The sequence below is a fragment of the Phyllostomus hastatus genome, unplaced genomic scaffold, assembly GCF_019186645.2.
Source record: "Phyllostomus hastatus isolate PE091 unplaced genomic scaffold, TTU_PhHast_1.1 phas_contig_64, whole genome shotgun sequence".
Classification (NCBI taxonomy): Eukaryota; Metazoa; Chordata; class Mammalia; order Chiroptera; family Phyllostomidae; genus Phyllostomus; species Phyllostomus hastatus.
In genome coordinates this window covers 2680186-2706322 of record NW_025333928.1, presented here as the reverse complement: position 1 = coordinate 2706322, position 26137 = coordinate 2680186, and the positions used below count along the sequence as shown (strand labels likewise).

Below are 26137 nucleotides of genomic sequence, written 5' to 3'. Positions count from 1 at the left end.
AAATTAAAAGGCTTATACACAGCAAAAGAAACCATCAACAAGATGAAAAGGGAATTCACTGTACAGGAGATCATATTTGCCAATGATGTATCTGATAAGGGCTTAATTTCCAAAATATTTAAAGAATTTTTACAACTCAACATGAGGAAGACAAACAATCATTGACAAAGGACATAAATAGACAATTAGTCAAAGAGGACATACAGAGGCCACACAGACATGTAAAGATGCTCAATATCACTAGTTATCAGAGAGATGCAAATTAAAACCACAATGAGTTATCACCTCACACCTGCCAAAATAGCTATCATTAATAAGTCAACAAGCAAAAAGTGCCTGTGAGGATATGGAGACAAGGGAATCCTCTTGCACTATTGGGGGGAATGCAGACTAGTACAGCCTCTGTGAACTATATAGTATGGAGTTCTCTCAAAAAGTTAAAAATGTCTCTCGTTGTATTTTGCTTGCTTATTTGTTTTGTTGATTAAGTCCCATTTATAGGTGAGATCATATGGTATTTCTCTTTCACTGCCTGGCTTAATGCACTTAGCATAATGCTTTTCAGTTCCTTCCTTGCTGTTGTGAAGGATAGGAGCTAATTTGAAAGAATACATGCACCCCTATGTATGTTTATAGCAGTGTTATTTACAATAGCTGAGATCTGGAAAAAGCCAAAGTGCCCATCAGCACAAGAGTGCATAAAAAACTATGGTACATTTACACAATGGAATACTATGCAGCAGAAAGGAAGAAAAGAGGATCTTCTACCCTTTGCAACTGCATGGCTGGAAATGGAGAGCATTATGTTAAGTGAAATAAACCAGGCAGTAAACAACAAATACCATATGATCTCACCTATAAGTGGAACCTAATGAACAAAATAAATGAGCAAGGAAAATAGGACCAGAGACACTGAAATTAAGAACAAACTGACAGTTACCAGAGAGGAGTGGGGAGAGGGATAACAGAGGAAGGGCCATCAAGGAATATGTATAAAGGACACATGGACAAAGCCAAAGGGAATAGGTTTGAGGGTGAGAGGTAAGGATGAGTGGGGCATGGGGGTGTGGTGGGATGAAAATGAAGACAACTGTACTTGAACAACAATAAAAAATAAAATATTTATCAAAGGCATAAAGTTAAAAAAAGTTAAAGATGAACTGCCTTTTGAACCAGCAATTCCACTTTTGGGAATATATCCTACAAATCCCAAAATATCATTTCAAAAGAATATATGCATCTACATGTTCATAGTAGCTCTATTTACAATAGTCAAGATCTGGAAACAGCCCAAGTGCCCACCAGTAGATGAGTGGATAAAAAAAAAATAACTGGTAGATTTACACAATGGAATACCACTCAGCTGTAAATTTGAAGGAAATATTTCTATTTTGACAGGATGGACCTGAAAAGTATTATGCTATGTGAAATAAACTAGTCAGAGAAAGACAAGTACTATGATTTCACTTATATGTGGAATGTCATGAACAAAATATACTAATGAATAAAGTGGAGACAGACTCATGGACAAAGAGAACAGGCTAACAGCTGTCAGAGGGGAGGAATTTGGGTACTGGGTGAGAAGGGTTAAGGGATTAAGCAAAGTAAACAAGAATGAAAGCCTCATGGACACAGATAGGAGTATGCTCATTGGCAGAGGGAATGGGTGGAAGGGGAGGTAGAGGAGGGTAAAGGAGGGATAAATGGTGCTAGAAGACTTGATTCTGGGGGGTTAACACACAATACAATATACAGATGATATATTGTACACTTGTACAGCTGAAACCTACAAAATTTTATAAATCAATGTCACCCCAATAGATTAAAAACTCCCACAGTGATATACCACTTCACACTCAGATGGGTCTTATCAATAAAAAATAAGTTTTGTGATGATGTGAAGAAATTGGAACTCTTAAGAATTGCTGGTGGAAATGTAAAATGGTGTAGCCACTTTAAAATACATTATGGTATTTCTTCAGAAAATTATACAAATTAACTTATGGTTTTAAAAATTCCACTTTTAGAACTATACAGAAAATTATTGAATGAGACTCAAACAAATATTTGTACACTCAAGTTCAGAAATGCATTATTCACAATAGCCAAAAAGTGGAAAACCCCAATGTCCATCGATGGTTTAATGGGCAAAATGTGGTGTACACATATAAAAGAATAGTATTCAGCTTTAAAATGGTATAAATTTGGATACACATATATGTAAACCTTAAAGGCATTATGCTAGGTGAAATAAGTTAGACATAAAGAACAAATATTATATGATTCTACTGATACAAGGTAGCTAGAATAGTCAAATTTATAGAAACAGAATGTATAATAGTGGTTAACAGATTGTGGAAGATGATGAAGAGTTATTGTCTAATAGGTACATATTTTCATTTTGAAATAATGTAGAAGCTCTGGAGATGGATAGTGGTGAAGTTTGCACAATAATGTAAATGTCCTGAATACCAATCAATTGCACATTGAGAAATATTTCAAATGGTAAATTTTATGTCACATATTTTATACCACAATAAAATAGACAATGTTAAAAACATTTTTAAAGCCTGAAAAAATGAAGAGATCACCATCTGTAATATTTCAGAACTAACTTGGAGAGAGTACCTGAAGACTGAAAAAACTCCCTCAGATTTATGAATTAGTTATTATAAAATGCTCCTATTTGCTTGCATGCAGGTCTTTTTAAAATTTGACACCTTATCTGGACTCTTTGGTTCCCAATTTAGCTTTTTCTATTTGACATAATCTTTCTTTAATTGTTTTTGTCATTCTACACAACAGTCCCAAGGGGATTGTCCTCCAAGGGGATTAGATAAATGGTATAAATAATGACATTTAGTGAGACACCACTCACCCCTTCCATCTCAAGAACCACTTGAAAGAACCCACTCATCTTCTTTCATCATCTATCACGTCTTTATATCTTCATCCTTTCCCTGTCTAGTGATCAAATTGTTCATTGTATAAAATATTCCTGTTTTCTCATAACTTCAAGTAAATTCTAATTCTTCTCTTTGCTTCACAGATAACTTTCTTCAAAATATAATCCAAATTCTTAGCTTCACTTCTGTTACCAAACTACTGTTTATTCTACAGCATGCAGGCTCCCCCAACCCCATCTTCTGATTTTATGATGACAGTGTTCAATGAACTGAAGAGGAAAGAATTGAACCATTCAGGCTTCCATTATCACCACCCAACTAACCCTAATGCCACAGTTATTGAGAGCTTCATCAATGAGTTCTAGTTACAAAAGTCAGTGGACACTATTCAGGATTTACCTTGCACTAGACTTCTTGGAATTTGAAACTTTTGACCATTTACTTTTTGAATGTTTCTCCCCACTTAGTTTCTTTCAAGGTTATGCCTTCTCTTTTAGGTAGCATGTATAGCCAATGACTGACAGGCTTTGCAGGGATACAAAGGACAGCTATCTTGCTTCAATTTGGGACTTCTCACACAGGTCATTCTGTTCCAGAGCTCTAAGATGGATCAAGGCTTCAGTTGCAACTCAGTTTCAAGTCACCTTCTTCTTCTGGCCAGTCTTTCCTTCCTTACAGTACCTTATTCTTATAGTCCTCCCAAGATGCACTCTTGGGAGGACTTACCTTTTACTCTAACAGTTTCAAAGAACACAAAGATACTCTTGTCTTATATTTTGTTCTTGATGCTTCACTATCTCCCTTTAAAAATTTATTTCTCTCTCCAGAATCTACTTAATCAACAGTATCAATATCAATGCTTACCACAATTCCTATCTATTCTCTCCTACAATCTGCCTGTTACCTGTACTTTACATCATCATGCTTCTCATATCTCAGATATTAACAGTATCTTACCTTTTGGATATTGTCAGTGATACTAAAGCCATCAATGAAAACATGACCAGAAGTAGCAATCTCTTCTCCAGTTAAAATTTGGAGGGTAGTAGTTTTTCCAGCTCCATTGAAACCAAGCAATCCAAAGCATTCCCCCTTTTGAATTGTAACGGAGATATTTTTCACAGCCAGGATGACTGGATACTTAAAATATATCTAAAAAATCAATAGAGTAAGTAATATTTGTAGGTCGAATATAATAAATACCCCAGACCCTTATGGACAACTACCTTTAGAAAGTTTCACAAAAATTCTTCTATTACTGAGAAAATACACATAGATCCCAGAGAACTTCAGTGAGTCCTGGACACCAATGACATGATCTTATAGGAATGGAGCCAACTCACGCTGTCAGTGAATGTTACCTTTGTGAGTTCCTTAATAAGTACTGTGGAATTCAGCAACTCCTGAGGCTGTCCCAAGATTCTCTTTCTTTCATTTCCTACATCTTCATCTTCACATTCTCCAGATAACTCTTTAGACACTTTTTCCTATATTTTCAAGACAAGAATCATACAAATGGTTGCTCTTTAGGCCTCTGGTCTAGACTGGTTGGCTTCATGAAACCTAAACAGGAGAAAATCTCAAAAATGTCCAAACAGAAGGTTTGAGTAAATTTAAAACATTTCTGGAACTTCCCGCAAGATGGAGGAATAGGTGGACGCACCATACCTCCTCACACAACCAAGAATAGAACAACAATAATTTAAAGATAGAATAACACTCAGAACTTATAGAGGATTTATCTGAATGGAAGTCGAACAGTCAAGAAGTTGAAGTAGACCTGTACATCCAGACTGGTAGGAGACGATGAGCCGGGCAGGCGCGGGGCTGGTGCGGGTCGGTGGCGTGCGGAAGTAGGGGAAAATTTGGCGCGAAATCGACACGACAGCCATTCGGGGTGCAAGAGCGCAGTGGTGATCCCTAAGTACGCAAGCTGCGGCTGGGGGACCCAGTGAGGCAGCGATTGTGGACCAGGGCAGAGCTCGCAGCCCAGGAGCCCAGAGAAGGGTCTGAGCCCAGGAGAATGGAACTACCAAAATTGTTCCCTCCTATCCCGGCTCTCGCCCCCGCCCCCGACCCCACATATAACGTCACAATCTAGTGACTGGGGTGCCCAGCCCCGGTGAACACCTAAGGCTCTGCCCCCCACTGTAACAAGAGCGACCAGACCGGAAAAAAGAAAAAAAAGGAGAGACAGGGAAAGATATAAGACATGTTTCCAACAGAACAGATCAGTCCCCCAGGACTCATCCTTTTGAGCAACTAAGAAATAGCCAATCTATCAGATGCACAGTTCAAAACACTGGTGATCAGAAAGCTCACGGAATTGGTTGACTTTGGGCACAATTTAGATGAAAGGATGCAGGTTACCATAAAAGAGATGCAGGAAGATACACAGAGGAGAGCCAATAGTTAAAGGAAGGAATCTGAGTCTCAAAACAATACGGTGGACCAGAAGGAAGATAGAATCAACCAAGCAGGAAAACATGATGAAATAAGAATTCAAAAAATTGAGGAAAAGCTTAAGAGCATCCAGGACACCTTTAAACGTTCCAACATCTGAATTATAGGGGTACCAGAAGGGGAGGAGCAACCAGTGGAAAAGTTATTTGAACAAATAATAAAGGAGAACTTCCCCAATCTGGCAAAGGGAACAGTCTTCCAAGAAATCCAAGAAGCTCAGAGAGCCCCAAAGAAGTTGGACCCAAGAAGAAACACACCAAGGCACATCATAATTACATTAGCCAAGGTAAAAACGAAGGAGAGAATCCTAGAAGCAGCAAGAGATAAGGGGACAGTAACCTACAAAGGAGTTCCCATCAGACTGTCAGCTGATTTCTCCAAAGAGACCTTACAGGCAAGAAGGGGCTGGAAAGAAATATTCCAAGTCATGAAAGACATGGACCTACATCCCAGATTGCTCTATCCAGCAAAGCTCTCAATTAGAATGGAAGGGAAGATAAAGTGCTTTTCAGATAAGGTCAAATTAAAGGAGTTCATCATCACCAAACCCTTATTTTATGAATTGCTAAAGGGACTTATCCAAGACAAGAAGATAAAGAAAAGACATGTATAGTAAAAGGACAGCAAACTCACAATTATTAACAACCACACCTAAAGCAAAACCAAAAGAAACTAAGTAAACAACTAGAACAGGAACAGAACCACAGAAATGGAGGGCACATGGAGGGCTAGCAGCAGGGGGGGGGGTGGGAGGAGGAAAGAGGGGGGAAAAGGTATAGAGAATAAGTAGCATAGAATGTAGGTTGAAAATAGATAGGGGGAGGGCAAGAATAGTACGGGAAATGTAGAAGCTAAAGAACTCATAAGTATGACACATGGACATGAAGTAAAGGGGGGGAACGTGGGTGGGAGAGGGGGTACAGGGTGGAGGGGAGAGAAGGGGGGAAATGGGACAACTGTAATAGCATAATCAATAAAATATATTAAAAAAACAAAAAAAATCATTTCTGGACATCAGCTCAACATCTCATGTACACCTTGACTGAATTTTAAATAATAAATAGTTCACCACTAGAATAAAGGTGTGGCCCAAAGGAGGAGGACAGGTTATTTCACATACTAGGAAAAGTGTGAATTAATATGCTAATATGTGTAATTTAAATCTTTAAAGGACAGAATTTAAAATATTTAGATAAATGTGTTTTAATCACTTGGATTCTTAAAAGGGAAATAGTATCAGCAGGATTAGGAACTCTAAAAACACAGTCATAAATTTTTAGCAATAAATAAATTTTTCTAAAATTAAACTGCACTGGGAGCTAATAAAATGATCAAAACTTAACTAGATTTGTCCTAAGAAACTCACTGAACCCTATACTCTACTTTTTCCAAATAAATATTATAAGATAATGTTGTTTTTTTAGCAATCTTGACAAGACCAGGTGACTTCAGGAAACTGATATCAAGTTCCTAGAAAAAAAAATTTGGCATTATTTCTAAAATCACTTTGTTTTATCACTTCAGAAAATATTTTTTATTTCCACAAATTAAGAAATTAGGATTACATAGCTCATTGTTTTGTCCAGAAATGGATACCTCATGAAAAAATGAAGCTGCAACTGAGATTAATCAAGTGTGATTTATTACAACTGCAATATGTTCAATATTAAAAAAAACTAAAGAAGGGTTAACTCTTTTATGAGGGAGAAAAAATAAATCACTAAGATCTCAAATAGAAAAACTTTAAGACTAACAGAATGGCAAAATAAGATCTGTGGTTCTGTGCCCTAGTGAAACTGGGAAAAACTATTTAAATAATAACCATTTAAAGCTTCAAAACAGCACTAAAATGAAAAAAGAACCAACCATATGGGAAAACATATTTGCCAGTGATACCTCAGACAAGGGTTTGATCTCCAGAATATATAAAGAACTCACACAACTCCACTCTGGGAAGAAAAAAACCCATTAAAAAGTGGGCAAAGGACCTGAACAGACACTTCTCCAATGAGGACATATAAAGGGTCCAGAGGTATATGAAAAGATGCTCAGCATTACTAGCCATCAGAGAGATGCAAATTAAAACCACAATGAGAAACCACTTCATACCGGTCAGACGGCCATCATAAACAAATCAACAAACAACAAGTGTTGGAGATGATGTGGAGAAAAGGGAAACCTAGTGCACTATTGGTGGGACTGCAGACTGGTGTAGCCACTATGGAAAACAGAATGGAGTTTCCTCAAAAAACTAAAAATGAAACTGCCTTTTGACCCGGCAATTCAACTGCTAGGATTATATCCTAAGAACCCTGAAACACCAACCCAAAAGAACCTATGCACCCCAATGTTCATAGCAGCACAATTTACAATAGCCAAGTGCTGGAAGCAACCTAAGTGCCCATCAGTAAATGAATGGATCAAAAAACTATGATATGTTTACACAATGGAATATTACACAGCAGAAAGAAAGAAAGAGCACCTACCCTTACAACAGCGTGGATGGAACTAGAGAGAATCATGCTTAGTGAAATAAGCCAGATGGTGAAAGACAAATACCATATGATCTCACCTTTAACAGGAAACTAATCAACAAAACAAACAAGCAACCAAAATATAACCAGAAACATTGAAATTAAGAACAAACTGACAGTAACCAGAGGGGAGATGGGAGGGGATAGTGGCAGCGAAAGTGTGAAGGGTTTTCAGGAACAAATATAAAGGACACATGGACAAAACCAAGAGGGAGTAGAATAAGGGGAGGGAGGTGGGGATGGCTGGGAGGAGTTGTGGGGAGTATATGCCGAAAACTGTACTTGAACAACAATAAAATTTAAAAAATGGAAAAAAAAAACAAGTGGACAAAAATAAAGACTCCTGAAACACCAACCCAAAAGAACCTATGTACCCCAACGTTCATAGCAGCATTGTTTACAATAGCCAAGTTTTGGAAACAGCCTAAGTGCCCAGCAGTACATGAATGGATCAAAAAACTGTGGTACATTTATACAATGGAATTAAATTAATATTTTTAAATTCAAGAAAATGAGGTGAATTTCCCACTATTATATCATCACAAAAACACTTGATTAAAACTTGGTTATTTTGGTATGTTGTAGACAAATGTAAAATGCTATGTCTGTGGACACCTAAAGAAAAACTTTAAAAATAATTGCATTATATCTTGATGCAATACAAAAATAAATAAACAAAGCTTTGTAAGTGATCCTAAGGACATACAGAAAATAAGAAATATTTATTGAAGAAAATTTACTAAACTTGGTAGGAACATTAAAATCCTGTGGCATTTGAATCACAATCCACTCCCTTTCTCCCCCGACTTAGTTCAGAACTGAACTTCACTCCAGGCAGGTGAAGCCAAGAATACAGAGCTCTCTCTTCCCTCTCCTTACTCAAGTGCAAGTGTATCTTGGGGGAGAAAGATCAGCATTTCTCATTCCACTCCACAGCTGCCTACTGAAGAGGCTATGTTCTGGGTTAGTGTAATTGACAGTATGGGGCTTCCTTCTTCCATTCAGCCTCTACTCAGTGAATGGAGATTCCACATCGGGTGTAGTGTGATATATTGGGCCTAGATTATTCTTAGGACAGAGGCTTCATCAGAGCAGCAAGTCAAGAAAGCCAGACATTACTGTCCTCCACTAAATACCCTGCTCCTGAATCAAAGATACCACTCAAGAGAGAAGCACACCACATGCAGAATTAGGAAATTTGATTCTTATCTCAAACCATACACAAGAATCAACTCAAAATGGATTAAAGACTTAAACATAAAATTTGAAAATGTAAAACTCCTTAAAAAACACAATGGGAAAACTTTTTGACATTGGTCTTGCAATGATTTATAAAATTTCACACCAATAACAAAGACAACAAAAGTGAAACTAGATGAGGTGACTGTTGGTGGTGAAAGGGCACCAGAATGTTATCAGTAATAGTGTAGGAGAGTACAGCCAGAGGGTCCCCAAAAGAAGGATTTGTAGTGGGGTTCAGAACTCAAGGTGTCCAGGAAATATTAGAAAGATATATAGGATGTCCTCATCCTCCACCACAGGTGTGAGTTGGGGGAAGGGACACATGGAGCAGGGCTATTGAGAGCTGTTTTGCATAGCAACTAACCTTTGCAGCTAACCTCTGGCATGGTCATTTAACATATCTATAACCTTTAACTGGTTGCATAGATATATTAAATAGCTGTGGCCATGCTCTGAGCCAGGGGGATGGAAGGAATTTCCCCCCAAGATGTAACTGGGAGGCAACTCCCCCTAGTTATAGCACCTGCATGAGAGCTTGGAGATGATTGGCTCCATGACAGGGGCCACCCCTGCACAGACTCATGATGGAGCCCAGTAAAGCTGGAAGGATATTTAAACCCAGACTTGGCAGCCATTGAAGAAAAGCACGCCACTGCAGCCATGTAAGGAGGACCACACACTTTTGGCACAGGGGGACACCCCCTCCCCCTGCAGCCATGAGAAGAATAACCATGCGGCTTCAGCAGAGAACCACCACGTGACTTTAGCTGGAGAACCCAGCAACACAGCTGATGGTGCTGAGAACTGAGGAAGGCCTGCCAGCTGAGCACGGATTACTGGGAAGAACCGGGAGCTGCCCGAGCCACGGACTTCTGTTTCTTTTCCTGAGATATGGTACCCCAGACTGGGCAAAGGGGGGAAGGAAGGACTGTGTGTGTTTGTGGGTGTTTTAAGGGACTTTGGGATTTTAACAAAGACATTAAGTCATTACTCTTAAGTCTGTATAACTTGAATAAATAATTCCTTTCCTTTCCACCAATCTCTAACATGGAGAGCTATAATTCTCTGGTGAAGGGAAAGGTGAACTTAGTACAGGGAGATCCCAGGAGAAGGAGTGGTAGCTTTAAAGTAAAACAACTACTTGTACATACTTAGTAAAAGCCCACCAGAACTAGCCAGGAAGGATCCGCCCTATGAGAATAGAGGTCCCCCAGTCCATGAGGTCAATCTCTGCTTGGAGTTGGCCTGCTCCCATGTTCTCTGCTATAAACTCTGGGTGTTCAGTTCAATTCTTTTTTTTTTTAAGATTTTATTTATTTTTAGAGAGGGAAGGGAGGGAGATAGAGAGAGAGAGAGAAACATCAATGTGCGGTTGCTGGGGGTTATGGCCTGCAACCCAGGCATGTACCCTGGCTGGGAATCAAACCTGCCACACTTTGGTTCACAGCCCGCGCTCAATCCACTGAGCTACGCCAGCCAGGGCTCAGTTCAATTCTTTATCCCGATCACTAAGAACCTGGTTACCTGTGCCCACCTGTGACAATAGGACCTCAGTTCAGCAACCTCAGTACTTGCACTCTGCTAAGAAACAAAAAAGCAGCAAAATATAACCAGAGACAGTGAAATTAAGAATAAACTGACAGTAACTGGAGGAGAGGTGGGAGAGGATATTGGAGGGTATGGGGGGGAGGGTTGTCAAGGAACATGTATAAAGGACACATGGACAAAGCCAAAGTGGGGGTAGGATTGAGGGTGGGAAGTGAGGATGCCTGGGGTGGGGGGAAGTGGTGGTGGGGGGAATGGAGACAACTGTACTTGAACAACAATTGAAAAAAAGAAAGAAAATAAAATAATAATTGAGGCAAGACTCAAATGCAAGCAAAAGTTTATTTACAAAGTCACAGGAGTAGAAGGAGTGAGTTGTAGAAGAAATGGGCTCAAGAAACAACTCACAGAGACCAAAAAAAGGCAGTTGGAGCTTAGTAGAAAGAGAGGCAAGGAAAATGCCCCTGTGAGAAGAAGGTAAGGAAAGGTGTGGGTGTGCTCAAGAGCCTCACTGGGTCCTCCATCCTAAAGGCTTTCAAGGGCAGGGGTTTTCAGGGACAGTTTCAGGTGGAGGATCTCAAAAGAATATTTATCATTTTTTCCAGGTGTGTTCTTTCAGGTTCATGGTCTCCACTGACTAGTCAGCATCAAAACAGGGACTGATTAGTCATCACAGCTGTTTCTGAGGCAGCCATGGCATCACTTACCTGGTTTTGCTGCTTTTCAGAGCTGAGACACAGCTAAGACCTAGATGTAATTTCTAGGGCTTAATGCTTGAGAAAGTGGTCATGCAAGGTCTTGTTTGGGGTTCCTATGAAGCTATTTTCCTGCCCCTTGTTCTTCTTCTAAGGGGGTCTAAAATCACATGACTAGTAATATGTCAGAAGAGGAAAGGTTGGGGGAGGATCTGAACCACATGATCAATGAAATGAAAGGTCAGGAGGTTTAAACCACATAACTAGCAATATGCTAGGGGAGTAAAGGTTGCCCTGGGGAGCAAGATTTTGCTCAATTTTGCTTGTTGCTAGGCACATGAAGCTTCCTGCCCTGGTGACTTTCTATACCTGGTCCATCATTCCCACTTGGTTTATGCCTGTCGAACTGCCTGTCACCTGACTACAACAAACTAAAAATCTTCTACATAGGAGATGAAAACATCAACACATTGAAAAGGCAGGCTATAAAATGTGAGAAAATATTCACAACCATATATACGATAAACAGTTAATATTAAAAATATATAAGAAACTCCTAAAATTCAATTGCAAAAACTAAACAATCTGATTTTAAAAAGGTAGATCTGAATAGAAATTTTTCCAACAAAGACATACAGATAACCAACAGGTATAGGAAATGATGCTCAATGTCACTGATTATCAGTGAAATGCAAATAAGAACCACAGTGAGATATCATCTCATACTTTTCAGAATGGCTATCATAAAAAAAGACAAGAAATAGTGTTGGGAAGGATAAGGATAAAAGGGAATACTTGTACACTGTTGGGAACATAAATTAGTGCAGCCACTATGGAAAACCGTATTTAGGCTTCTCAACTTAAGCATAGAATGACCATATGTTCCAGCAATGCCTCTTCTGGGTATTCACCCCCAAATAAGAAAACACTTATTTGTAAGGAAATATGCCCTTGTGTCCTTTGCAGTATTGTTAGCAATAGCCAAGACATGGAAACAATGTATATGTTCATTAATGGATACTTGTATAAAAAAGATGTGATCTATATCTATAAATATATAGACAGGTATAGATATAGGCACACTCAAAATGGAATACTACTCATCCATAAAGAGATAAAATATTGGCATTTTCTGGAACATCGATAGATCTGGAGAGTATTATGCTAAGTGAAATCAGATACAAAAGAACAAAAATTATATGGTTTCACTCAGATGTGGAATATAAAACAAAAAGTAACAAACTAACAAAACAAGCTAAAACAAACTCATTGATAACAGAAAACAGAATAGTGGTTACCAGAGCAGAAAGGAGGTGAGGGAGAGCAAAGTGGTTGGGTAAAGGGGGCTAAATATATGGTAATGGAAGGAAACTAGACTTGTGGTGATACAGAGTAGAGTACACAGAGGTGATATTATAATCTTATATTCTTGAAAATTATATAATGTTATTAACCTATTTTTATGACTTTTTAATTATATTTTTCCATTACCACTTACTCCTCTTCCCCCCACAATCACTACACTGTTGTCCATGAGTCCTTTTTCCTTTTTGCTGGGTCCATCTCCACCACTCCTCCCCCACCTTAGCTCTTATCCTGCTCTCTATCTGAGTTTGTCTCTATTTTGCTTGTTATTTCAGTTTGTTCATTAGATTCCACATATGAGTGAAATCATACAGTATTTGTCTTCTGACTGGCTTATTTCACTTAGCATAATGTTCTCCAGGTCCATCTATGCTGTCACAAGGGATAATTTTTTTTTTAATGGCTGAATAGATTCCGTTGTGTAAATGTCCCACAGTTGTTTTATCCACTCATCTACTAGTGGACACTTGGGTGGCTTCCATATCTTGGTGATTGTAAATAATGTGGCAATGAACATAGGGGTGCTTATGTTCTTTTGAATTGGTGTTTTGGGTTTCTTCTTATATATTTGCAGAAGTGGAAGTCACATCACTGGGCCAAAAGGCAAATTCATTTTTAATTTTTTGAGATACCTCCATATTGTTTTCCACAAAGGCTGTACCAGTTTGCATTCCTACCAACGGTGCAAAAGAGTCCCCCTTTCTTCACATCCTCACCAGCATTGGTTGTTTGTTGATTTATTGATGATAGCTATTCTAACAGGTGTGAGATGATATTTCATTGTGGTTTTAATTTCCATTTCTTTGGTGGGAAAGTTGGGCTGTGTGAGAGGCCAGGTGTTTATTAGCAGAAGGCTTGAACAGGAGGATTTTATTCAAAAATGCTCTGGGTCGCTGTTTAGGCAACTCTCCTGCAGCAGCCAGCCCTGCTGCCCTGGCTGTGTCCCTGCAGCCTCCATAGCAGTGCCCCGCCCCCTGCCCCCCCAACCACATCTGCAACTGGGCTCCTGCCACCTCTATGACCTCAGCCACGCCCCTGCCCCCAGTGCCATGGCCAAGGCAGTGCCCCCACCCCTGCACAGCCCAACTGGCATACTAACAGAAAGGAGGAGGTGCTCCCTACAGAGAAGACCACAGGGCTCAGCAAGTTAGCAGTCCTCAGAAAGACTTAAGTCAGTGGGGGAGATGAACTACCCTGAAGAGACTTTGAGAGTGCCTAGCACCTAGGACAGCAAAAAAGGAGAAGATGGTGTGTGAGTTACTCCTAATTAGTGCACCTCAAAGATGGCACAACTCTGGACTGAAGGCGCTGGGCCTGGTGAAGACAGGCAGTGGGGACCTGGGCTAGAGGCTGGGCAACTGCAGCCCAGATCTGGCCTGCATCCACACAAAACCATAGTAAGGGAGAAAAGCAAAGCCCAGCCCCTCTCAGACTGTGGCATCCAGGAAGACCAGCAGAACTCCCTTGGTGGGTTTAAAGTCAGCAGGAGGATTTTTTTTTAATTCCCCAAGTGAGACAATAAGACCTGGAACTGTGAAAGGTCCAGACACAGACCCAAAGAGGGAGCACAAGGCTAATCCCAACAACTAAGAAACTGAGGCAAATTTTACTTTGCTATTCCAGGGAACTTGCATGTTGTTTATTTGTATTATTATTATTTTTCATTATTTTTACTTCTTTTATTTCTCTTTTTTCTGTTTAGTAATCTTTGTTTTATTTTTTTTCTTTAATTGCGTTGTTTGACTGGTTTTCCTTCATAATGTATTTCTTGTTTAAAAAACATTTTTTTTGTTGTTCAAGTACAGTTTTCTACCTTTCCCCCCCACACCTCCCCATGACCCCAGCTCTCCCCACCTCCCTCCTCTGTTTCCACCCCCCATCATTGTCCATACGTCATTTATAATTGTTCCTATAAACCATTCACCATTTCCCCCCATTATCCCATCTCCTCTCCATTATGGTCTCTGTCAGTCTGTTCTCAATTTCAATGTCTTTGGCTATACTTTGCATGCTTGTCAATTTTGTTGATTAGTTTCCTGTTAAAGTTGAGATTGTATGGTATTTGTCTTTCACCTCCTAGTTTATTTCACTTAGCATGATTCTTTCCAGTTCCATCCATGCTGTTGCAAAGGGTATAAGTGCCTGCTTTCTCTCTGCTGCATAGAATTCCATTGCATAAATACGCCATAGTTTTTTTGATCCACTCATTTGCTGATGGGCATTTAGGTTGCTTCCAGCACTTGGCTATTGTAAATTGTGCTGCTAGGAACATTGGGGTGCATAGGTTCTTTTGGGTTGGTGTTTCAGGGCTCTTAGGGTATAATCCCAGCAGCAGAATTGCTGGATCAAAAGGCAGATCCATTTTTAGTTTTCTGAGGAAATTTCATTCTGTTTTCCATAGTGGCTGCACCAGTCTGAATTCCCACCAACAGTGCACTAGGGTTCCCTTTTCTCCTCATCCTCTCTAACACTTGTTTGTTGATTTGTTTATGTTGGCCATTCTTACTTGTGTGAGGTGCTATCTCATTGGGGATTTAATTGCATCTCTCTGATGGCTAGTGATGCTGAGCATCTTTTCATGTGTCTTGGGCCCTCTGTATGTCCTCTTTGGAGAAGTGTCTGTTCAAGTCCTTGCCCATTTTATAATTGGGTATTTTGTCTTCCTGGAGTGGAGTCATATGAGTTCTTTATGTATTTTGGAGATCAAACCCTTGTCCAAGGTGTCATTGGCAAATATGTTTTCTGCCACACCCTCTTCCAACCATGTTTTTTTGACAAGGTCTGAACATGGAAAGAGGGCATTCAAGGAATCCATCTTCCTGGAAGAGAGTGTGGCATACAAAGGGGGGCAGTAATTTTTCTGGGGATTGCTTTTAATAATTTCCTTGCTAATATTAAGCATGGTCTTACTTTGTACCCTCATTCCCATAAGAACAGGCCATGAGAAAAAAGAAGAAAAAGTCTCGAAGTGAGTCAACGATTAGCTTTGAGGGAAATTCTGAAGGGACAACTAGTTCTCCCTAGACTATTGAATCATGCCCAGATTGTTTTAAACAAGGTGTTTATAAACCTGAGTAAGAAATTATCCCTGATTGTTCCCATAAAAGAATTCATGAATCAGTTACAATAGGTTGAATTATTGGCAGACTTTCCCATGCCTGTTCCTTACCCCTAGATACAAAGAGTCTTTCAAGAAAATAAGAAAAAACTATATAGACCCCTACCCACAGCCCAGAGATACCCCTGGGTAGCATATTAGATTATTGGCAAATTATGGTATCCCCCAAAAGGAGCTAATAGTCTCCAGAGGGTTCCAGATCCCCCATTGCCTTATACAGGAGCATATAATAAGAGTGGCATTAGAATGGTCAATAAGGATGAAGTCCAAGTGCCTTATAATAGTCTAAATTTCATGGAAAGGCTAGCTCGAAGCAGACCTCCCTGGTGTTTATTAACTAAGGAACAAAAAGGGTGTACTGTAGCTGAATTTCCCGTTTATCTCTCCTTGTACATTTGTTTTGGTGATTAAAAGGTGGTGGGATTGCCAGATATCTGTATCTCAGGTTTATTGATTTGCATAATTCCAATGAAGTTGTATAAAATAATTTCTTGACTAGAGAATAAAATCCCCTCTAATGAAATAACCCCTGAATGTCTAAAAGTTGTTGGAGTAACAGCCCCGCCTTTACCTTGAATAGGAATATATATCAAGTAGAATTAGACAGGCAAAGAAATAAGAAAAGCTGGTTAACTATTATAAATTAAGCATGTAGAAACAGTTACCAGGGAGTCAGAGTTCATGGTACATAGAGAAATATTTTAGACAGAAAAGGTAAATAGGTAAGTTAGACATCACAAAGGCCTTATAATAAATTTCCTATAACCTCTATTCAATTTAGCATAGCCTTTTGCCCCATGACAAATTCTGAGAACTTTAATAAACAATAAGACATTCAAATTCTGTATGTACAGCTATTTCTAATTGTCTGATTTATGGTTCTTCTGGTCAAAATAATCTTTGTTTAATATAACTGAATCTATGGGAATTTTTGTACTTTTCCTGGTTACCTTTGTATTAATTTTTTTCTGCTTCACCTAATCGCATGTGTCAATCACTGCTAAAAATGAAAGTGTAAAAACCTGCTTGTACTTGCAATAAACGGAACAGAGCATCACTGTCCTCTGAGGCGTGTTGTTATCTGTCTCCCATTGCCGACGCCTTACCCACCTTTCAGGAACCCCTGGACCCAGCTGCGGCCAGACCGCAGCAGTTTTCCCATACAGTTGTCTATCTTTTTACTTTAATGCTGTTTTCTTTAGCCATGCAGAAGCTTTTTAATTTGACGAGGTCCCATTTGTTTATTCTTTCCTCTATGTCCCTTGCTTTAGGGGACATATTGGCAAAGGTGTTGCCGCATGGAATGTCTGAGATTTTCCTGCCAATGTTTTCCTCTAGGACTTTTATGGTGTTACGACTTATATCTAAGTCTTTTTTCCACCTTGAATTTATTTTTGTGTATTGTGTAAGTTGGTGATTGAGTTTCATTTTTTTGCATGTAGCTGTCCAGATCTCCCAACACCATATGTTGAAGAGGCTATTTTTGCTCCATTTTATGCTTCTTCCCCCTTTGTCAAATATTAACTGACCATAGAGACTTGGGTTTATTTATGGACTCTCTGTTCCGTTCCATTGGTCTATGTGCCTGTTTTTATGCCAGTACCAGACTGTTTTGATTACAGTGACCTGGTAATACAGTTTGATATCAGGTTTGATCACAATTTGATACACAGTTTGATCACAGGGATTGTGATCCCTCCTGCTTTGTTCTTCTTTCTGAAAATTTCTGCAGCTATTCAGAGTCGTTTATGGTTCCATATAAATTTCTGAAATGTTTGTTCTATATCTGTGAAATATGTTATGGTATTTTAATAGGGATTGCATTGAACCTATAAATTGCTTTGGATAGTATGGACATTTTGATTATGTTAATTCTTCTGATCCATGAGCATGATACATGCTTCCATTTGTTTGTGTCTTCCTTAATTTCTTTCTTCAGTGTGGTATATTTTTCTGAGCACAGGTCTCTTATTTCCTAGGTTAGGTTTATTCCTAGGTACTTTATTTTTCTTGTTGCTATATCAAATGGGATTTTTTTCCTGATTCCTATTTCTGATGTTTCATTGTTGGTGTACAAAAATGCCTTTGAGTTCTGAGTATTGACTTTGCATCGGCTCTTTCACCAAATCATCTGTTAGGTTGAGTAGTTTTTTTGGTGAAATCTATAGGATTTTCTATACACTATCATGTCATCTGCAAACAATGACTGTTTTGTTTCCCCTTTTCCAATTTGGATGCCTTTTATTTCCTTATCTTATGTAATTGCTGCAGCTAGGACTTCCAATACTATGTTGAATAGAAGTGGTGAAAGTGGGCATCCTTGTTTTGTTCCTGACCTTGGCGGCAATGCTCTAAGTTTTTGTCCATTGAGTATGATGTTGGTTGTAGGTATCTTATATATGGCCTTTATTATGTTGAGGAATGCTCCTTCTCTTCCCACTTTCCTGAGTGTTTTGATCATAAATGGGTGCTGTACCTTGTCAAATGCTTTTTCCACATCTATTTATATGATCATGTGATTTTTGTCTTTTGTTTTGTTTATGTGATGTATTATGTTTATTGATGTTCAAATATCATACCATTCTTATATCCCTGGGATTAATCCCAATTGGTCATGGTGTATGATCCCTTTAATGTATTGCTGGATATGGTTTGCTAATAATTTGTTGAGGATTTTAGCATCTGTGTTCATCAGTGATATTGGCCTGAGGTTTATTCTTAGTTGTGTCTTTATCTGGTTTTGGGATTAGGATGATGCTGGCTACATAAAAAGAGTTTGGGAGTCTTCCATCTTCTTGGTTTTTTTGAAATAGTCTGGGAAGAATAGGGGTTAGCTCTTCCTTAAATGCTTTGTAGAATTCTCCTGTGAAACTGTCTGGTGTAGGACTTTTGTGTGTCAGGAGATTTTTGATTACTGCTTCAATTTTGTCAGCTATCATTGGTCTTTTCAGGCTTTCTGCTTGTTCATTGAGTTTTGGAAGATTATATTTTCTAGAAATTTGTCCATTTCACCTAGATTTTCAAATTTCTTGACATACAGTTCTTCGTAGTGATTTCTTACAATCCTTTGTATTTTTGTGGCATCAGTTGTAATCTCTCCTCTTTCATTTCTGATTGTGTTTATCTGGTTCCTCTCTTTTTTACTTGATGAATCTGCTTAAAAGCTTGTTGATTTTGTTTATGTCTTCAAATATCCAGCTCCTGAATTTGTTAATCCTTAGAATTGCGTTTCTGTTTCTATGTCACTTAATTCTGCTATGAACTTGGGTATTTCCTTCCTTCTACTTGCTCTGGGCTGTCTTTGTTGTTGTTCTTTGACTTTTTGTAAGTATAGTGCTAGGTCCTCTATTTGAAATGTTTCTATTTCTTTAGACAGGCCTGTATTGCTATGAACTTCCCTGTCACAACTGCCTTGGCTGTGTCCCATATGTTTGGGATTGTAGTCAGTTCATTTTCATTTGTTTCCAGAAACCTTTTGATTTCCTCCTTGATCTCATTCTTGACCTATTCATTGTTTAATAGCATGCTATTCAATCTCCATGAGTTTGAGTGTTTTTGGGTTTTTTCCTTGAGGTTGGTTTCTAGTTTTGGTCCCTTGTGGTCAGAGAAAATGCTTGATATGATTTCAATTTTCTTGAATTTGTTGAGGCTTTTTTTTGCATCCTATCATGTGGTGTATCTTTGAAAATGTTCCATGTGCATTTGAAAAGAATGTGTATTTAGCTTCTTTAAGATGAAAGGCTCTCTCTATATATCAGTTAAGTTAATTTGATCTAAGACATTGTTCAATGCCACAAAATCTTTGTTGATATTTTGTTTGGAAGATCTACCCATTTTTGACAGTGATGTGTTGAAATCCTCTACTATAATTGTGTTGCTGTCAATATCTTGAAGTCCTCCAAGATTTTCTTTATGTATTTGGGTTCTCCTATGTTAGGAGCATATATGTTTACAATGTTTATGTCTTGTTGATAGATTCTATTCTTGAGTATGATGAAGTGACCTTCTCTTTTTATGAGATCTCTTTTTATGGCCCTTGTTTTGAAGTCTATTTTGTCTGGCATGAGTATTTCTACCTCTTTTTTTTTTCTCTGTTTGCTTGGAATATTAGTTTCCAGCCCTTCCTTTTCAGTCTGTGTAGGTCTTTTCTTCTGAGGTGGGTCTCTTGTAGGCAGCATATGTGTGGGTCATGATTTCTTATCCATTCAACTATTCTGTGTCTTTTGATTGGAGCATTTAATCCATGTACACTTAAGGTTATTATTGATAGGTACTGATTAATTACCTCCTGCCACTCCCTGCTTTGTACCTGTGTTCCTCTCTCTCTCTTTACCTACCCCTTGTTATATCTGTGCATTTAGAACATCTTACAGTGCTTGTTTCATGGAAGTGTATTCTTTCAGCCTTCTTTTGTCTGGGGAAACCCTTAGTTCACCTCCCAGTTTAGTAGAGATCCTTCCTGGGTAGAGTAGTCTTGGTTTCAAGTCTTGTCTTTTGATTAATTGGAAATTTTTTTTGCCATTATCTCCTGGCCTGATGTATGTTGAGAAATCAGCTGCCTGCCTTATCAGAGCCCGCTTGTGTGTTACTCTTGGTTTCTCCCTTGCTGCTTTTAAGATGCTCTCTTTGTCTTTAAAACTTGGCATTCTATTTATGATGTGTCTTGGAATGGGCCTCCTTGAGTTCTTGATTGGGACCTTCTGTGCTTTCTAAACTTGTGTTTTTTTTTCCTTCTAGGTTCAGGTAGGTTTCTGTCATTTTTTAAAATAGGGCTTCTATTCCTTGTTTCTTTTCTTGTCCTTCTGGTATTCCTATGTGTCAAATGTTGCTGTGTGTCATGTTGTCTTGGAGTTCCCTTAATCTATCTTCATATTTTTTTAGTCTTTTTTCATGTAACTGCTCTATCTGGGTATTTCTTTCTACCTTATCTTTCAGCTCAATAATTTTGTCCTCTGCTTCATTCAGCCTTCTTGAAATTCTTTCTATTGTGTTTTTTATTTCAGAAATTGTATTCTTCATTTATTCCTGTTTCTTATTTATAGTTTCTATTTCCTTTTCATAGTGTTGTAGTTCTCCCTCAGTTCCTTGTAGTTGTCTGTGAGTTTTCTGAGCATCCTTATCACCATTCTTTTGAATTGTACGTCTGATAGTTTGCTTCCTTCCATTTAATTTAGCTCTTTTAGTGGGGAGTCTTCCATTCCTTTTGTGTTGGTGTTCTTTCATTGTTTCCCCATTTTAGGTGAATGATTTTGTTTGTTTCTGTGCTTCCTGGTGCTCTGCTTTACTATCTGTCCTTGTAATGTGAACTTCTGTGGTAGAGTTCTATAGGATTCAGTGATATAGTCTCTTTGATCTCTTTGTATGGATGTTCCAGGGTTGTTGTTTCTTCTCTTTGTGTGGGCTCTCTTTTTGTATTGGGTGTTACCTGTTGGTGGTTTCTTTGTTGGTGGGTTCTATCCTCCAGGGGGTTTACCAGTGTTCACAATTCCCACCTTGTCTTGTATGTGATCAGTGGTAGGATGAAGCCAAAATAGATTATGACAGTGGAAGAGCATTCTATGGGATTTAAAGTACCAACAAGTAGAGAACAGGTAGGATATCCCTGGAGAAGCACAGTGATAACCATGATATTTCACCCAACTAGCCACCTTTTATAACAGGTGAAGGAGAAATAAGCCTCTTAAGGTAAGAAGGAATGTGAGTTGAATCCAGAAAACAGAATGCTTGTGTGATGTTAGATGGTGAAATATAGAGGGAGTAAAGGTTTGAAACCAGGCATAGGGTGCTAGAGAATAGAGTTAACCACAACAGTAATAAAGTTCAGGAAAGTAGTGTAATGAGCCAGGACGAGGGAGGGGTGCTGTGTAGTGTTTACAGGAATAGGGAACAACAATTATTTATAATAATACTGGAACAACAATAATATGACATGAAATACATGCTCTGAATAAAAAGAATAGAAAGTAAAGGACCAAGAGAAGTGTGTTATTGGAATATGAGTGAAGTGAAAGACTTTTTCTTCACTTTTAAAGAGGTCTTTTTTTGGGCTAAGATGGCATTGGAGTAGGAAGGAGCAGATTCTGCTTCCCTCTGCTCAGGGGAGAAAATCCTGACCGATCTATGGAGTAGAGAAGCAAACAACCAACATACTTCAGCATATGTGAAAATAGGGGACCAAGGATTGTGGCGGAACCGAAAAACCGGACCCTAAGAAGAGTGCTGCAACAAGGTAGGGTCCTGGGGACCAGCTTGTGGTCTGGGGGCTGCAGGCCCAGGCCCAGGGCCCGCTGCTGGGTTTGCCACAGAGTCCTTGGGAGAGAGCAGGGACAACTGCTCCCTCCCCAGCCAAACAAAGTCTGAGCGGCACTGGGAGGAATCCAGGTGCTAGCAAACACACAAGGGCTGTGAGCACCTTTGGAGGGGGTGGACACAGGAGAGTCTGGGTCGAGCAGCAGGCCCGGACCCCCACAGTCACCGGTCTGGCTGGAGAGGTTGTCGGTGGGAGAAGCTAGGCCACTGTGGTGAGCGGCAGGCTTGAACAGGAGGAATTTCTCAAGAGGAAGTAGTGAATAGAAAGACGCTGTTTGGGGAATTCTCCTAAAGTGATCAGTTGCTCCAGCCTCCCTGCCACCCAGCCGTGGGTGTGTGGGTGCGTGGGTGCATGGGTGCATGTGCAGGGAGAGCATCCCCGCACCCCAGTCCACAGCAGTAATCCTGGGGAAAGACCTGATTCCCACACCCAGGGCACAAGGCTGAGGAGCCAGTGTGAGCTCCCCTGGCCGAGGAAGAAAAGCCATAACAATCACCCCTCAGTCTGCCACAGCCAGCAAGAGCAAAAAAACTGGTTTGGCCACTTTGAAACCCAGAGACTTTTTAATTTGATTCTATTTTTTTAAAAATTTTTAATTTTTTAATTTTTACTGTTTTTATTCTCTTTTGATTTCTTTTTCCTCTCCTGATTTCTTGTTTTATTCCTTCCTCCTTTCTTTCCTCCAATTTTATCTCTTCTTCCTTCCTTCATCTGCCTTTTCTATTTTTACTTTTTAAAGTTTTTCCTAAATACCTACAAGTAAGACAAAATCCTGGATCTGTGAAAAGACCAAAGTTGAACCCAAAGAAGGGGCATCACAACAGCTGGGACAGTGAGATAAATTTCACTCTGCTATTACAGAGAACCTGCAAGTTATTGCATATTTATATTATTATTATTTTTCCAGTATTCCTAGATCTTTTTTAAGTAGTATTTTTGTATCCCTCTTCTTTTTGTATAGTCTGCTTTGCTAGGCTGGATATATTGTATGATCTGACAGCTTTCCCCTGATATCTCTTTCCATACTGTATTGCTAATCTACTGTCCTTTAACTCACCTGTGTCCCATTAGCACATTACTCGAGGTTCTGTATTCCCTATTCTAGTTACCTAGATCTCATAGATTCTGTCATATGATTGTTGCCATCATATTATTGTAAATAACTGCTGTTCCATGCAATTGTAATTACATCCTCCCCCCCAGATCTTAGCCCATTTCAAAGTTTCCTGAACTCTATTACTGTAGTGGTTAACTCTATTCTCTCACACACTACACCTATTTACTATCCTTTACTCTCATCTTACCTCAGAATCTGACCTCCCACAACCTCCCTGCTTTATAGATCCAACTCACAATCCTTCCTTTCCCAATAAGAGTCTTATCTTCTTTCCATCCTTTCTAAAATCAGCTAGCTGGGTGGAAGATCATGGTTAACACTATACATAGTCAAAGGATCTCCTATCTCTTCCCTACTTGCTACTACTGTAAATATCATAGAATTCTCTGTTGCTGTCTTAAACCATTTTGCCTCCCCCCTCCAACTGATGACAAAAAAGAATAGTTGGAGGTGATCAACACCAGGATACGCACTGGAAGAGGAATCAAAACAACAAAGGAACCACTAACAGATAACAACAGAAGAAGGTGAAGGAGGGAGTAGTAACCACACAAGCCTCAATCCAGGACCTATCTGGAAATACAACTAAACAGTAGAGATACTACCTAATACAAAAAAAATGAACAAGAGCAAGAGAGAATTCTTTAAACCGTATACACATGGAAAACCAGCTTCAACACAACCTGCTCTCACCAGCACAACAAAACACAGGAGGTGGTGGACAGAGTGACAGTCATTTAACCAGCTGGTGGGAAGGAACCACCAAAGAAAGACTCAACAACAATCAAAACCCAAAGGCAAACACAAAGCCAACTTAAATGACAGCCCAAGACCAGTGAGCTTGGGAGTCAAGGAAACTGGGCCACTGAAACTCACTGCTTCTCTACTAAAGAAGTTCACACCACAAACCCAGGGAGCGAGAACAGATCAATTTAAGAAGGTGAGGCTAAGAAGAAGAGTTTCACAAACAATGGGAAGACAAAGAAACAATCCCCAAATGAAAGGAAAGGAAGAAGCCTCAGAAAGAATGCTAAATGAAATAGAGGCAATTCAACTATCAGATATTGAGTTCAAAGCAATGATTGTCAGGAAGCCCAATGAGCTCACAATGAGCTACCAGAAACTACAGGGAAGCTACAATGAACTCACTGAAAACTACATCAGCATGAAAAAGGAAATAGAAACTCTCAACAAGGGCCAAGAGCAAATGAATAATACAATTTCTGAACTGAAGAACACAGTAGAAGGACTGAAAAGTAGGATCGATGAAGCAGAAGATGGGATCAGCGAGCTGGAGGATAAAGTAGAAGAAAACACTCAGAAAGAGCAAGAAAAGAAAAAGAGGCTCAGAAAGAAGAGGGATTAAGAGAAATGCAAGACAATATGAAACATAATAATATCTGTATAATAGGGATACCAGAAGGAGAAGAAGAAGAGCAAGGGATAGAAAACCTAACTGAAAAAGTAGTGATGGTAAACTTCCCTAATTTGATGAGAGAAAATCCAGGAAACACGGAGAGTCCCAATCAAGAGGAACCCAGAGACCCACCTCAAGACATGTCATAATTAAAATGGCAAAATTTCAAGACAAAGAGAAAATGTTAAAGGCAGCAAGGGAGAAACAGGAAGTAACATGCAAGGGAGCCCCAATAAGGCTAACAGCTGACTTCTCAATGGAAACACTTCAAGCCAGAAGAGAATGGCAAGAAATATTCCAAGTAATGAGAACCAGAGGTCTACAACCAAGGCTATTTTACCCAGCAAGGCTATCAATCAAGATAGAAGGCCAAATAAGAAGCTTCCCAGACAAAAGAAGTCTAAAAGAATACAGCTCCACCAAACCAGCTCTGCAAAGAGATGCTAAAGGGACTGCTTTAAGGAAAGAAAGGAAAAGAGAGAGTGAGAGAGGAACACATGTACATAAAAGGCAATGAATAAGTACCTATCAATAATAACCTTAACGTAAATGGATTAAACGCTCCAATCAAAAGACATAGAATAGCTGATTCGATAAGAACACATGACCCACACATATGCTGCCTACAAGAGACCCACCTCAGGATAAAAGACCTGCATAGGCTGAAAGTGAAGGGCTGGAAACAAATTTTCTAAGCAAATGGATAGGGAAAAAAAGCCAGGGTAGCAATAGTCATATCTGACAAAATAGACTTCCAAAAAAGGACCATAAAGAGAGACCCAGAAGGTCATTTCATAATACTCAAGGGAAGAATCCACCAAAAAGACATAAATATTGTACATATATATGCACCCAACATAGGAGCACCCAAATACATAAAGAAAATCCTAGAGGACTTCAAGAAAGATATGGAGAGCAACACAATTATTGCGGGGGATTTTAACACCCCACTGTCAAAAATGGACAGATCTTCCAAACAAAAGATCAACAAAGATATTGTGGCATTGAAAAATACCCTAGGTGAAATGGGCTTTACTGATATATACATATCCCTTCATCCCAAAGAAGCTAAATACACATTCTTTTCAAATGAACATGGAACATTTTCAAAGACTGACCACACGATAGGACATAAAACAAGCCTCATCAATTTCAAAAAAATTAAAATCATACCAAGCATTTTCTTGGTTCACAAGGGACTGAAACTAGAAACCAACCCCAAGGAAAAAAACCCAAAACACTCAAAATCATGGAGATTAAATAGCATGCTATTAAACAATGAATGGGTCAGGAATGATATTAGGGAAGAAATCAAAAGGTTTCTGGAAGCAAATGAAAACGAACTCACAACAACCCAAAACTTATGGGAAACAGCCAAGGCAGTCCTGAGAGGGAAGTTCATAGTGATACAGGCCCACCTAAAAA

General features: G+C 39.2%; 1 protein-coding gene across 1 annotated transcript in view; it reads right to left on the bottom strand.

Moving 5' to 3' along the window:
- The window catches only part of LOC123825427 (phospholipid-transporting ATPase ABCA3-like), a 306670-nt gene that overhangs the window by 47152 nt on the left and 233381 nt on the right, over positions 1–26137 (bottom strand). The window contains exons 15-16 of the mRNA XM_045848811.1: positions 4268–4393; positions 3864–4058 (exon numbers count right to left, since the gene is read on the bottom strand). Coding sequence (XP_045704767.1) covers positions 3864–4058; positions 4268–4393 — 321 coding nt within the window. The remainder of the gene's footprint in view (positions 1–3863; positions 4059–4267; positions 4394–26137) is intronic.